The sequence below is a fragment of the Palaemon carinicauda genome, chromosome 3 (genome assembly GCF_036898095.1).
Source record: "Palaemon carinicauda isolate YSFRI2023 chromosome 3, ASM3689809v2, whole genome shotgun sequence".
In the NCBI taxonomy this organism is placed as follows: domain Eukaryota; kingdom Metazoa; phylum Arthropoda; class Malacostraca; order Decapoda; family Palaemonidae; genus Palaemon; species Palaemon carinicauda.
In genome coordinates this window covers 122,044,610-122,060,981 of record NC_090727.1, presented here as the reverse complement: position 1 = coordinate 122,060,981, position 16,372 = coordinate 122,044,610, and the positions used below count along the sequence as shown (strand labels likewise).

The 16,372-nt window shown below is 34.6% G+C and overlaps 1 protein-coding gene across 1 annotated transcript in view; it reads left to right on the top strand.

The window, feature by feature from the left end:
• The first annotated feature begins 985 nt into the window (after positions 1-985).
• The window catches only part of LOC137638457 (endoribonuclease CG2145-like), a 58,997-nt gene continuing 43,610 nt past the window's right edge, over positions 986-16,372 (top strand). The window contains exons 1-2 of the mRNA XM_068370528.1: positions 986-1,132; positions 8,575-8,805. Coding sequence (XP_068226629.1) covers positions 1,054-1,132; positions 8,575-8,805 — 310 coding nt within the window. The 5' untranslated portion in view covers positions 986-1,053. The remainder of the gene's footprint in view (positions 1,133-8,574; positions 8,806-16,372) is intronic.

The window sequence follows — 16,372 nt, the reverse complement described above, 5'->3', positions numbered from 1 at the left end:
CTTACCTAGACTTACTTGAAGATGTAACATACCAAGTCTAATATACAACAGATTGAAGATGACATTTGATAGGAACCCGAATGTGTGTTAATAACAGTAGCACACCAATACATATACAGTATACTATATATATATATATATATATATATATATATATATATATATATATATATATATATATGTATATATATATATATATATATATATATATATATATATATATATATATATATATATATATATATATATACATATATATATATATATATATATATATATATATATATATATATATATATATATATATATATATAATGAAAATGAACACAATATCGTGTTCAGATAGAAAGGGATTTCTACCTCACATTGGGACTGAGCCTGGCCTTTCATTTGCAGAGGCGAGGGTTATATCCCATTGTGGGGTAGAAACTATTATAATTCTAACACTATATCAAGTTAATTATCCTCCATGTTTACTCATTAGGGGTAATTCAAATTGAAAGCCATCAATCGAGTCAGCTAGTGGGTCAGGAAGCTCGGTAAAACTTGCTGGTATGCAGGAAAATGGTCTGACCAGGTAAATCCTGCAATGCAGTTAGCACTTAGGTTCCATCATCTTCTGAAGCCTTTGGTGGCATGATTGATAGCGCCCTTCCCTTTCTTTTGAAGGAACCAAGGTTTGATCCCGGTGTAATGTAAAATTCTTTTCATATTTATCTACATAAATATCTAAGTATTTATCCATCTATGTGTTGGGGGGGGGGGGGGGGCGGTTACTTGTGTATATGTCTGTGACAATGTACTAACACATTTATTAATGCACAGAAAAAGTGTAATGTATTTGTGAACTACAATCATAATACATTCAGGTGTGCGTGCATAGATTAGCATATCCTGTTTAGGTCATTTATCTTGAGTTTCTCTGATTAGAATAATCTGACATTTGAATTCCTACAAAAGTGAGTGTGATAGGGATAGAACATCCTGACCGAGCTGAAGCGGTGCAACACCTGCCGCCGAGCTTAGAAACTTGTAAAAATTTAGCGTGTTAAGATGTTGCTATCGGTGATTGTGTTTCCTTACAGCTGTAATGCCATCCTGAAAAGTTTTGTTCTTCTATTATTGACTGTAGGTAAGTGCTTAACTATTTTCAATGGATACAGTACGTGCCGATCACAAATTTATAGGGAAAGAAATCTTGTTAGATGTTGAAAGCTTTACGGAAGACGACTCAAGTATGATAAACGAATTGATAAAAGAATTTTTTCCTTTTTGGACGTCTCTTTTTTCCCAATGGTATGTCAGCCTGACTTTCCAAAGGAGCTTTCTAACGAAAAGAAAAATTGGATTTGATGCAAGGAGTTATTCAACGAAGGTTGTGGTAGCTACTTGGAAGCATCTCTCCCTGACAATCTATTGGAGGAAGGTTCCATAGTTTCTAGTAGCGTCTGCAACCTCACCGTCCTTTTGGGCTAGGGATGGGGAGTTTGAGAGACCTATTACTCGCTGCCAACGCTGGAACCCAACCCCACGTAAGGTTTGGAGATCTATAGGCCTACCTGCTGGGTTATCAGCAACTATTCTCTGGCCCTCCCTGGTCCTAGCATAAAGGAGATGGTCTTAGGCGCTAATCAAATTGATATATGGTCAGTCGCTATGACATTGTCCTGTCCATTGCCTCTGCCATTCATGATCGACAGAGAAGAAACTGATTTATAAAACTATAAATAAACAGATTATTTTTTATACGAAAATTCATAAATAGACTCCTGTGTAAAACTGCTGTAGCTGCTTTATAATTAACCGCCAAACTCATTGTTCTAGATCAAAGTTATTTTTTTTTTTTTAATATGGCGGCTAATTTGACAGAAAATCTAACTCTGCACAAGGCGGCGTGCACATTCTAACAAGAGCTCGATTGATTACCTTTGAAAGCAATAATAAATTATAAATGAGTATCTCTACCTATGCTGTAACAAAGTGTAAAATCATATTATATGATAGAAAGCCTCGAGGTCACAGACAACATTAACATAATTAAACTAGAAGCATGAAGGAATATAAACTAATAGATTCAAGACGTATTCGACAATAGAGGAAGAATCTTTGAGCTCAAAGAACCAGGCGTATTCAGGAAATTGTCTGCGAAATTAAAGATATCGGAAAATTTGAGATGCCCAAGAAGAGATTAAAATAGAATTTTTGAAGCACAGTTACCACACCGAAAAACAAATTGTTCAAGATAATCATAAAAAAGGGACAGGTAATAAAAAAGGGCCCCTAGGGACTGCCAGAAATGAGTTCATAAGGTTAACTACTATTATCGATGAGGGAGCATTTCATTTGGGCGAAGTTAGGGATTAGTCAATGTATCATTTGAACGCCTATTCATTATTTCGTTTGGGCAACAAAATATCAAAATTCCTCGAAATGGTACATATCATTTGGCCGAAATCAGAGTATGGAAAAAGAAGCAGAAGTATTTTTGAACTGGTTATCACTTGGTGACAATTCCGTATTTGGCTGACTGATAACTCAGTAGTTATCTGGTTCTTAATTGCGAGGAGCTCGCAGGAATTAATTTCTCAAGTCAGTGGCACGATACTTGCAAACATTCACATGTTGACGGATCATTTAAATGCTGCCCAAAATTCTATAATCATTTGTACACAGTGCCTTTTTCCCATTCGTATGGGGGTAACACGGTTGCTTTCTTTTGAAGAACTTTGCTTTGGCTTTGGGGTGGACCGTAGTCCCGACCGGCTGCCCTGCCCGCCATCGCTAGACCTCAGTAGCGTATGTTTGTGTTGTACCATCCACCACTATCACATAAAACAGAGGAGAGTTATGGTGACTTGTGGCACAATATTATAGAATTATGTAACGAGGGAAACTTTACTTTTAATCCTACATCGATTCATTAGGACTTCGCACAGGTAAGGATAAATGTCATTACAAGTTTGTATTCGAACACCGATGTGGCCGATGTGGTAACGTCCCTGACTAGTTGTCGCCAGACGTGTTCAAGTCCCGCTAGAACACGTTAGTAGAATTCTTTGGTCGCTGCAACCTTACCATCCTCGTGAGCTTAGGAGGGTGGTTTTGGGGGAGCCAATAGGTCTATCTGCTGAGTCATTAGCAGCCAATGCCTGGCCCTCCTTGGTCATAGTTTGGGTGGAGAAAGGGCTTGGGCGCTGATCATATGTATATATGGTCAGTCAGTCTACGGCATTGTTCTGCTTGATAGGGCAATGTCACTGTCCGTTGTATTTGCCATTCATGAGCGGTCTTTAAGCATTTAAACCAAAATAAAATGTTGTCAATTTCACCTAGGACAAGCGTTGTGGCGTCATTTTTAGAAATATGGACTAACTGCAGAATACAAAAATAAAAAACGTTGGAAAATGGCTGTCAACTGTTTCTCGTTTTGCATTCATTCGCACAGTGGGCTGTACATTTGCAGTCATATCCTCTTTGTAATATTTTTCATTTTGTTTATCTTTGTAAAATTATAATGTTTACAACAACATTACAGTAGTTTATAACATTATTCTTATGAAATAATATTTTTAATCTATTTTTATAGAGTAAAAATATATCAAAAGTTTGACTGCACTTATTACTTAATTCTTGTTTCAAGTTAATTACAGAGTTCGAAAGCATTCAACTTTTCACACCGTATATTGCTCGTTTATTGTCAAATCCACACTATCGAAGCGCTTAGAGAACAAGAAAGTTCTCAGTTTCCTCTTGAAACCAAAGACAATATCCTAAAGGGAAGACAGGAATGTCGCTTGGATTTCTCTGAGGATTTGGCCGCTTTAGTAGGGCTCATCTGCAACAGGTGGCGCTGAAATTGTCACCCTGCTACTTGCATACGCAAGTCAGTGTTACCAGATGGACAAATTTCCCCAGCGTTCGTTTCAAACAATGATGGGAGTATTTTTTCAGGCATTACACAAATATATACTACACTATGAATAAAACAAAATGTATCATTTAAATAATGTACTAAAGTTTTTTTTTCTTTTTTATTTATTCAAGCTCATAATTATGTTTTTTTCTATTCTTCTCAAGAGAATTTGGTATCTAACAATCTGGTAACGCTAATTCAAGTTCTCAAAACAATTGTAGCAATCCGTCGACATGTGTAACGCAGGAAGCATAATTTGAATATAATGTCCTGCAAGCATAAACTATCATTTACTGGTGCATTTATTCCTCGCATTAATCGATGCAAAGTTAAGGTAAGGTTGTATATTGAATGTATATATGATTATAACTTGCAGAACGAGTACTTTCTCAAAGTCCGAGGTTATACATTGAAACAGGGCCTAATAGATGCTATGGCCACTTCAAGAGGCCCTTATTTCACTAATATAAGTACAAACTCGTACTTCTAGGAAAAAAATCACATTAAATGCAGAAAAAAATCGGAGCATCTTTTCTGACCATATCTTCATATGGAATTATTATTACTTGCTAAGCTACAACCCTAGTTGGAAAAACAAGATGCTATAAGCCCAAGGGGATTCGCTCTCCTCGATTATCCCTTGTTCCCTTAATTTATTAATATCCCTTTCTATCTCTCTATATAAACTATAAAAACTTTAACAAAACACGAGGAAGAGAAATAAGATAGAATAGTGTACCCGAGTGTACCCTCAAGCAAGAGAACTCTAATCCAAGACAGTGGAAGACCATGGTACAGAGGTTATGGCACTACTCAAGACGGGAGAACAATGGTTTGATTTCGGAGTGTCCTTCTCCTAAATGGGCTGCTTACCATAGCTTAAAACAATATCGGACCACCCACCACTAATCTTCTCCCCTCCTAGTTTTGTCTTAGGCACAAGGATTATTTCCGGTGCATGTCTTTCGCATATTCTGTAAGTTATATTTGTAATATTATATATACATGAAATACACAGCCTAACTTTAACTTGCATTTTGTAAATGAACAAGCTACAACCTATATAAGTATGAAAAAGAATATAAGTAGTTTAATGATCAATATGATTTAGTATAAATATATGAAAAATGACTAGATGAATAATGATAGACCAATTATTGGATAAATTTTATAGTTACCTATGAACCTTCCAAAAAACGAAAAACCTCGTAGTTTCTCTTATTCTTTTGGTAATTAGTAGGGTGCGTCCGCAATAGATGGCGCTGTTAAGGCGCAAGAGTTTTTCATAGGCAGGGTTTCCTGTCTTCGCTTTACTGTCTTTGCTTGAAAGCCATAATATCTTCAATCATTCACATGTCTAATGGGAGCTTATTAATTTAGTCTCGGGGCCGCATTTTTAAAGGCTCTAGAGCCTACAGTAGACAGATATCTACTATGCATTTCAGGCAAAAAAAATTGTGTGTTTTTCTTTAATATCTACCATATTGACCTCCCCCTAATTTTTGATACTTTAATGCACCGGCAAATCTCTTTAATTATGACTCTTGTCATAATAAAGCCCAAGTCAAGTGAATCCGGTTAGTAGGTGAAGCAATTCGAATGCCTACACTCCCTCGTCCCTCCTCTCTCCTTTCCTCCCTCTGTGTCTAGAGTCTAGACCCTCCTCCTATCCCTCCAGTAACCCCCTTTCCTAGTCTCTCCGGTGTCGCTTACTCTACCTTTTCTGTAACCTGTTATATTTGTTAATAACTGATAGAATTAATATGTTGGATCCTTGTTATAATTCTTATTAACATTTCATGATATTGTTGCATTTCGTCAGGGTGTATAAGGAGTTTATAGCCTTTAGCCTATTTATCCAACTTGAACCTGCCCTGAGGGCTTCTTTTAACTGTGTTTACATTATGAAACACGCGTTTCTCAAAGGCAGGATTAATGGGCTCCATTCTCCTTGAAATGCTTGCGTATAATAAACAAAAGCTGTAGAATACAAACAGAATTATGCTGTGACACAAATGATTATAGTCTATAAAATTATGATGAAAAATCTGCAAATTACATAATTTGTTGGATTGATATTACACAATTACACTCACACACACATACACATGCACACACACACACACACACATTATATATATATATATATATATATATATATATATATATATATATGTATATATGTATGTGTATATAATATATATATATATATATATATATATATATATATATATATATATATATATATATATATATGTGTGTGTGTGTGTGTGTTTGTGTGTGTATGTGTATCTGTATATGTTTATATAAGGAATAAATTATAGGGTAATTATTAAGATTTACTTATTCATTAATATGCTTGTGTTTCTTATGCCACATTGTGTTATTGTGTGTCCAACAAACCTGAAGTTTCTCCTACCTGTTAAGACTAATCCTTAGTTTATTGTTAGCTTGTTCCTTTCTGTATATGGAATGGAGACGTAATGTAAATACATTTCTGATTTTACTGGAGAAAATTAACATGCCAGTCATGAATATGATGGGAAAACCTCCTCAGAAAAAACAAACATGAGACAACAAACTGCTTAGGCACAAGCCATTGCAGATATCCAAATTATGATTGTTAATGGTAAAGTGAGCAAATACACCGTAAAATTTTCGGTCAACTTATATAACACTTGATTACATTTACTCTACCTTTCAAGGGGGGGGGGGGGTTATAGGCCATCAATCCTGCCTTTGGTAAACGTGTTTCATTATTTTTACACAGTTGAAAGAAGCCCTCAGGGCAGGTTCATCAAGTTGGATGAAATACAGCAATATCATGAAATGTTAATAAGAATTATAACAAGGACCCAACATATCAATTTCATCAGTTATTAACAAATATAACAGGCAGGTTGCAGAAAAGGTAGAGTAAGCGACACTGGAGAGACTAGGACAAGGGGTTACTGGAGGGATAGGCGGGTCTAGACAGAGGGAAGAAATGAGAGAGGAGGGACGGGGGAGTGTATGCATTCGAATTGCTTCACCTACTCACCCGATTCACGTAACTTGGGCTTTATTATGACCAGAGTAAATGCCTTAATTAACGAAATTTGCCGGAACATTAAAGCATAAAAGAATAGGGGGAGGTCTATAGAGTGCTGTGTCAAAGTACCATTCTGATGAAGTAATTAGTATGGGAGATATTTACGAAAAACACACATTTTTTTGCCTGAAATTCATAGTAGGTTTCAATAATTTGAAACTATCTGTAACTATTCTCGTATCAATATGATTTGGTGGCTGCAGACTGTAGTAATTCTCTTAGATATTTAGGACGTCCGGTTCTGATAACCTGGTGGGTTATTACGGTACAGTATTTCCAATTGGCCGTTAGAGAGGTGTAATTTAAGTTTTCAAATATCTTATGATGGTTACATATTAAGAGTAATATATAGGTATCATTTTAGTCAAGAAAAGTAGCCTTAAAACTACCTCCGCCCAAATGAAATAATTAGTGTCATTATGAAACATATTTTGTCGCGCAAATGAGAACAAATAAAATGCCCATTTGACAAGTTTATTACGCCCAAATAAAATCCGCCCCAAACTAAACTAGAGATCCTTTCCCTTTTCTGTTTTCAATGTCTAGCGGAGATTTACCTGTCCTCATAAAACAATGGAGATGGTTTGAGTGTACAGTAGAAGTTGATTGAGTTTCTATAAAGAGTCATTCTTGTTTTGAGTTGTAGCCAACATTTATTCCACTTTTTATTGACAAATAAGAGATTAGTGTTATATTACAAAATTTTAACATTTCTTGGTATCTTGAGAAAAGACGGTGATAAATTAACAATTGTTTAACAATAAAGGCATATCATGTGCGAGATACACACGATGGTTAAAGATTCCTAAAAGACCTTGAATATTTTGTCAGATCTTTAAAATGAGGAATATTTTACGGATAAAAGGAGGAAGCACTGCCAATATTCTCTTAATATATTTCTAATTTAACGGCAGTCTCTTTTCATAGTTTATGCATGACAGAGCTATCTTAATGTTGTTATTGATCCTAATATATTTTATATTCTTTAAGCATTATTTTTCATATAGTTTATTAATTTCCTCGTTTCCTTTCCTCACTAGGCTATTTTTCCTTGTTGGACCTCTTGGGCTTTTAGCATCCTGCTTTGCTTTTCCAATTAGGGTGGTAGCTTAGATAATAATAATAATAATAATAATAATAATAATAATAATAATAATAATAATAATCGCAAATATAATAGATGATTGGAAGGTTTATTTCACATTATATCTATCATTCATAAGGAAGAAAAGTCTTACAATGGTTACAAGACAAAAGATCCAGAATGAAGTATCATTGTTAATACCAGATAAGGTAGATAGAATGCGATACTTTAGAGTAGATGGAAGTTCTCCACATATGAAAAACATTGCACTGGAAACTCACTAAACACTTTGTTAGGTAAAAAGAAGAATTTTTTTCACTCATTTATAGCCAGTAGAAAGAAAAACAAATGTCCTTATTTCGAAACTTATGCAATGATGAATAATTATCACTTACAGATGTGATGTGTTGCTGAAAATGTATACTTTTATAATCCCACCCAAAACTGTTTTGTTTTGTTTAATCTAATGACATACAATATCAACAGGCGCCTACAGCCAGTCATGTGTAGGAAATTGTGGAAGCTCTGGATCTGGTGTCTGCCAATGTGATTTAGGCTGTGAAAAATATGGAGACTGTTGTACAGATTACCAGAACATTTGTGTGTCCTGCCAGAATCGTTGTGAAGAACCTTACCAAAAAGCCAAACCATGCCAATGCAACAGCAAATGCCAACGCTACAGGAATTGTTGCCCAGATTATGGATACTTTTGCAAAGGTGAGTTGACGTTTCTGTCTTTCGTACATCACTATTTATCTAGGTAAGTTATAATAACATTCTTCACATATCAGCAAATAAAGGCTTATCGCTTCCTAACAAGTATAGCACGAATTTCCAGTGTGTGTAGTCACCTATCTGAAATTCTCATGTGGTAAACAGTGAAATGAAGATAATTTAGGCTTTCATTTCTTGAATTACTTGAACACATAAAAATAACAAGTCGATTTTCCTTCATTGATTTTACCCGCATTAGAAGTGAGAAATATAGATGATGTTCATTTGTACTAATTTTTCACCTGTATAGATTTCTTACAAAGCTGATTTGGATCTAGTAGGCAAAACCTGAGTGACAAGAGTCAGTTCCCAGCATTTTACTGCCTTATATAATTTGATAAGAAATAAGCAGAAGAAAGACACGAAACATACCGTTTGTCAGAAGAAAAACTAAAAGTTATCAAGATAATGAATTTCATAGTAATTACCTGACAGATGTTCATGAAAATTAAATCTTAGCAATGTCCCTGAACAACCATTTCAGTAAAGAAAAAACTTTTTATTCTATAGGACCTACTCTCTCCTTTCTGAATGAAGATAATCGTAACTCCTGTATTGATAATGGACCATTCACAGAATTCATTGGCAGAAATCACAGAGTATGTAAGTGGAAAATAGACTAATTTTGTCTCTCTTACCTTTGCTTTTGCCTTCAAGCTTAGAGACTGGAAAAATGGGAAAACTGACTTCTACTATATAATTCTTTTGAAGACTTTCATGCTAGGTAGGAGAATAACCTTTTATTTTCGCGTTTCCACAAAAAATGTGCTTCAAGAAGAAATATTGTACGCTATTAGCTTTGCATATAATCCTCATTCTACTTAAGTACCGTTTTTCTATTACCTTTACTGTAGATTTGTGGGTCAGTCTTTTTTTTAAATAGTTTTGATGTCGGTAGACTTTTCGCTGGTTCGGTAGAACTGCAAAACTAATTTGAAAAAGTATGGCCGGAGAGAGTAAAATCAGAAAACCACGGACACTTGAGTATGGTAACGAAAGCACAGGTCTGTTATCATTTCATATGGGACCTCTCGCTGGTTACCTTTGCTAAAGAAAAGAATCGCCCAGATTTCATAATTATGCTTTAAGATTGTTGCTCATCTCTTCTTAGTTTCGTCATGATAGGTCAGTTTGTCAGACAATCACTTTTACGTCTGGAAAAAAAAAAAAAAAAAAAAAAAAACAGAAGATAGTCCTACGTAACCTTAAATCTTGTTCTGCTATCATAATTATCTTATTTCCGTGTTGCCTGTTTTTTAGTCCATTCGTTTACAGTTTTTAAAGTGAGGTCGGGGAGTGTTTGTTGACAAATGGTAAGCAATCTACAACCTAATATTTACATTATAGACTTCACTTTGGTCGGGCAAAGAAGGAAGACGTGTTTTCAAGTGCTCCTGTCTTTCTCAACTTTGAGATTATACCATGCGCTCTTTCTCGTTTTTCTACTGTTCCAGCAGTGTATAAAAGTGATGTGATACTAGCGGTGTGTTTTTAGTGTTATATGTGCCAAGACAGTGTTGTAATTTAGGCAAATTTACTTTTGATTACACACCTGGCGAACTAGCTTCTTGGCCGGTGAACGAGTATGCCCTGAGGCGACTTGCCTCGGGGGTTAGGGGCTCGTAGTGTCTCCCTCCCGCTCTCCCTCCGTTTCCAAGAAACACAAAACTGGCAGTTAATCAAAACATAAAAACAGGTTAGTTAAGATGGCTTATAATACACAACATGCTCTCAGGAGGAAAGACTCCTTTGGCCTGCATTTTACAGCGCCTTTTGTGACCATGGAAAGTGTTAGTAATGTGTTGTTTAATCATATGAAATTAAGAATTAGTGACATGAAAGGTGTTCAGAATATAAATAGAAATAAGGTTGTGGTAAAGCTAATCTCTGCAAATGTATTTGCCGATGTTTTGAAGAATTTCGAGGATAAAGTTATAAAGTTAAGTGAAACAGACTCTGTGAAAGTTATAAATTTAAGTTCACAAGTTTCGTATGTATCGATAAGGAACGCACCGTTCGAGATGGATGATAAAGTGATAACAGATATTTTGAATAGGTATGGAAAGGTAGAGCACTTAAGGCATAACAAATTTGCAGTTGGGCCCTTTGAGGGTTTATTCAATGGCGTTCGCACAGCAAAGATGAGAGTTAAAGAAAACATCCCTTCATCAATTTATATTGGTGGCTATAATTTAACCTTCTTATATAGTGGACAGAGTAGAACATGTTACAAATGTGGGAAAGAAGGTCATCTAGTAAAGGACTGCATTTTGAATATTAGTGAGAGTAATTACATTATTAATGAGGGAGATTTCCCTGAAATACCTAAGAATGGAAAGAGTAGTTCATCCAGCGCGAACAATAATGGAAGGGAAGATGAGCATGGAGGTGGAGCCAAATCGGCGAATGGAAAAGAGAGAAAGGGGCTAGAAGTAAGGAACGATAATTCGGGCTTGGGCCATGAAAGCATCAGAACGACCACCGCGACGAGGACTGGCCATGGACGAATGGACGAAGTGGAAACGGACAACGAAAGACAAGATGAGGAAGGAGCTGGAAGGCTTGTGGAAATTCCCGCATCACCTGACGAAGGACTCATTATTTCGACAGTTGAAGCAGAAATCCACGCAGACGAGACAGACATTGGAAAGGAAATGGACGTTCAATTATGTGTAATACAAAATAAGGAGGATTCAATCGAAGAGGTGATAAGTGAAATTCAGGAATGTGAAGATAATGAAGAGAATAATGTGGACTGTGGTGGGGAAACTACAATAGGCAGTGTTTTCAACCTTGGTAACACAAGTGACGCCGAAATGTGGCAAGCTACAATTAGTGACGAGCCAAGCAAAGGCATTCGTCTGAGGCTAACAAAGGATAATGGTGTGCTTTCCGAGTCGAACATGAGCGAAGATACATCAGTGTTTGATGAACCTAAAAGTAGTTCTGAAGACGAGATGAATCGATTGCCAGTGAATAAACGTTTCAAATTGGATGAATGATTTAGATCTTCTTTCTTATATTTGTAACCTTCACTTACTTAAATTTAGCAACTGTTAATGTTAATTTATTATGTATGTCTTATAAGCAAAGTAAATTGATTGATTTTATGTACTTTTATCATTTGGATGTAATATTTGTGCAAGAACACAATGTCAAAGATATTTCGTAACTTGAGTATGTTGAAAAGCATTGCGATATAATATTGAATCCAACTGTCTTGTTGAAGGGAGGTACTGCTATCCTCTTCAATAAAAAGCCGAGAGTGAAGGTTCTGAATCAGGAGATGGATGTAAAGGGCCAAATAATCAGTGTAAAATGTGCATATCAAGGAACAGATTTTCTATTAAAAAATGTGTATGCCCCTTCAGGGACAAATAAGAAAAAGGAAAGAGGAACTGTTTTTAAATGTTTTGTTATATTACATGAGACACAATTTACGAAACTTGATTATAGGTGGGGATTGGAACAGCGTAACGAGCAAAAGAGATTGCTCTAATCCTGATAATCATATAATTTCAACAGCTCTTCAAAGATTAAAAAATGATTTACAACTTAAAGATGTGTGGCTCTTGAAAAACCATTTGATTGAATATACGTATGTTAGGCATAAGTAGGGTTCTAGGATTGATCGCATATACGTTAGAGATCTGAAGAATAATATAAGTGAATCTGAAAATATTCCATTAAGCTGGTCTGATCATAATTCTGTTACGGTTAAGATTAAGATGGACAATGATATTAGCTTTGGCAAGGGATACTGGAAATTAAATAAAAGTATTCTGAAAAATACGGTAGTGATAGAAAACTTTGTTCAATTTTGGAGCTATTTGAAAAGAAAGATGGGTGATGTACAGTTTCATTCTATTTTAGACTGGTGGATTTTTGCAAAAGATCAGCTTAGACTCTTTTTTGTTAAAGTTTCAAAGACAATAAATCAGGAGAGATTTGGCTTACTGAATCTGCTGAAAGCAGAATTAAGGCGGAATTATTGGATCCATTCTGAAAACTGTAATAACTTTTACAAAATAGAGGAACTTAAAGACAGAATAAATGTAATTGAAAATGAGATATGTGAAGGGGTCAATGTAAGAGCTAGAATTGATGAAAGAATGTATGGGGAAATAATATCTGCATATTTACTTGGGAAAGAAAAGAATGTAAAAACAAGTATCGATAAATTGTGTGTAAAAGAGGGTGCATATGTAACAGACACAAAGTCTATACAAAGGTATGTATTAGAATTTTATGAAAATTTGTATAAAGAAGAATCTATAAATTTTGATTTGAAATATAAATTTCTTGAAAATATGAACAGTGTCATAGATGATGATATGAACTTATACCTGAAGGCTGAATTAACAGAGAAAGAAGTTTGGGAAGCTATATCAGGAATGAAAAATGGAAAATGTCCTGGTGTTGATGGATTAGCCGTCGAAATCTACAAAACTATGTGGAGTACTGTAAAAAACGAACTTATGAAAGTACTGAAATTCTCATTTACTAATTTTAAAATGTGGAAAGACTCAAATAAAGGTGTCATTAAACTTTTACCAAAAAATGGAGATAAGTGTAATCTTAATAACTGGAGGCCCATAACTATGTTAAATGTAGATTATAAGATTATAGCGAAGGTTTTAGCAAACAGGTTAAAATCAGTGATATCTCTTTTCGTATCAGAGGAACAGTTTTGTGCTGTCCCAGGAAGGTCAATTATTAACTGTAACACCTTGCTAAGAGATGTAATATACTTCCAAAAAAATGAAAACAAGAAAGCTGCCCTGATTAATCTTGATTGGTATAAAGCATTAGATATGGTAAATCTGGACTTTCTATTCGGAACGTTATACAAACTTGGATTTTCTTTAGAATTTGTAAACTTGATTAGGATGCTTTATAAGGATGCCAAAAGCTGTATATCTACAAATGGCCATATATCTGACCCCTTTCTAATCGGCAAGTCTGTTCGACAGGGTTGTCCATTATCGATGATTTTATTTGTTATAGCTCAAGAACCATTGTATAGAATGCTGAAGGTTAGGTTGGGAACTTTTTCTCCAGATCTTCCGAATGGGTTAAAAATTGTAGTGGTTGGCTTTGCGGATGATAGCACTATTATTGTCAATAAGATGGAAGGTATTGAGGAAACTTCACGGGTTATTAATGAGTACGAAAAGGCAAGTGGAGCGAAACTTAATAAAAAGAAAACTTACATTGTGGGAATTGGCTCATGGAAAGACAAACTCGAATGGCCAGAAACAGGGATAGAAGTGAAACAAGGCAGTTTTAAAATCCTAGGTATAATCCATAATAATGATTATGAACTATCTGTAAGGGTGAACTGGGAAAATATCAAGGATAATATTTCAAAAATGATAGGGCCACTTTATAAACGAAGACTAACTTTATTTCAAAAGAGTGTAATGATTAATGTAACTGTATTATCAAAGGCATGGTATGGGTCTCAGGTATTTCCCATTCCAGCTGATATTGGTAAGTACATAGAAAAGTGTACCTTCAGATATCTCTGGAATGGGAATTATCAACCCATTAAGAGGAAAACTATGTATCTTCTAAAGAGTCAAGGTGGATGTGGTATTGTAAATCTAACTGTGAAAGCCAATTGTATGCTTTTCAACAGCTTTTACAAAAGTATTGTCAATAGATTAATGGGATGTGAAATAGCTGCATATTATTGTAAGCTGAGGCTTTCTTATCTTGTTGATTTTAACAGATTTAGTGAATCTACCATTTTTAGCACTCCATATTATGACAAAATAATGACGATATTTCACTCTGTAATAAATGTAAAGACCTATCCTTTGCTGAAATTAAAACACATTTACTCTCACATGCTGAGAGGTGAATCAGTTCTGCCAAGTATTGAAGAAAGTTATCCGTTGTTTAACTGGAATATAATATGGGAAAATTTGAATAACAAGTGGATTGATCCAGTAAATAGAGAAATTTTGTTTAAATACAGCCACGAAGTCTTAGCTACAAAGGATAGGTTATTTATGATGAACATTACGGACAGTTGTTTGTGTGGCAATTGTGGAGAGCCTGAAACAATTATGCACTTAAGTTTATTTTTGTAGATTTAGAGGAACAGTTGTGAATTGGATTAAAACATTTTTGAACAAGGTTTGTAAAATACACACACAAAGCTTTCTAAAGGTCTTAAAACTGGATTTTCAGGCCTATTCTAAAAGAGACAGAAACACAGCAATGTTATTAATAAGTGAATTTATAATTGGGATCTGGTACCTTCATAAGGTAATGCCCTCAGCAGATGAGTTAAGTATGATCTCCTTTATTAAAAGTAGAATATTCAAGACAAGATTTATATTGTTCAAGTCACTAGAGGATAAATGTCTTTTACATTTTACAAAAGAATATGTTAATTTGGATAAAAATGAGTAAATTAGTGTGAGAAATTCCTTAATGATAATTGAAGTTTAAAGTATATAAAATATAGTAATCTTGATTTATTGCATTATCAGCTTGTCTTTATGTTATGTAAATATTAATATGACTAATTTTAGTATATGTTAATGATGAATTATAAACATCAGAAAAACAAATATCAAAATATAAATTATATGTTTATATAAATATGTATTTGTAGAAATGAACTTGTAAACTGTATATTTTCTTAATAAAAGTAAAAAAAAAAAAAATATTTACATTATTTCGTTTGAAACTTACTAGGAATTAGAGGCTTGCACGGAAAATATATGGCTTCTTTTCAGACTAAGTAAATGTGAGTCTCCATAGAGTACTTATTTTCATGCTTCCTGAAATATGCACTTCATACAAGATCTGATGTTATCTATTTCCCCCAAGTGGTTTTATGAACATTTTTGTATAAGCTTTAGTTTGCATAGAAATGAGCAAACTTTGACACATGTTTTATTCATCTTTGATAGCTTTTGTTTTATTTTTTTTAGACCATCAAAACCACAGTTGATAATTGTCTATAGAGTCCAGCATTTCCCACTTGCACTTCGTCCTATTCACTGTTAGTCTGTAAACTGGACATTAGACCCAAGTAACCTTTACATCAAATCAAAAGTTTTGTTAATTCAACAATGATATGGCTTGCCATTAAACATTCCTCTGAGAGAGAGAGAGAGAGAGAGAGAGAGAGAGAGAGAGAGAGAGAGAGAGAGAGAGAGAGAGAGAGAGAGAGCATTAATAATCTTTTGTATTGGTTTCTGCATAATACAGTTTCTGCGTTGTAAAAGGAAGATGTAAGCATAAATACATAGTATACAAAATAGGTATGATTTAATCTTAGTGGCTTTCTAACTAACTAATATAGTATAAGAAGTGACAGGGTATGAATCATTGATTACCGAGGCACGGTCAAACGTAACAAACAATGTCTACAATGTTGTCCCTTGATCCCGTGGATGCAAGATAGCGTTTATTATTCGTCATGCCTTAATAGAATTTTACCAAACTCGTAGTAAATAATCATATTTACACATGTAAAACTAAAGATCAT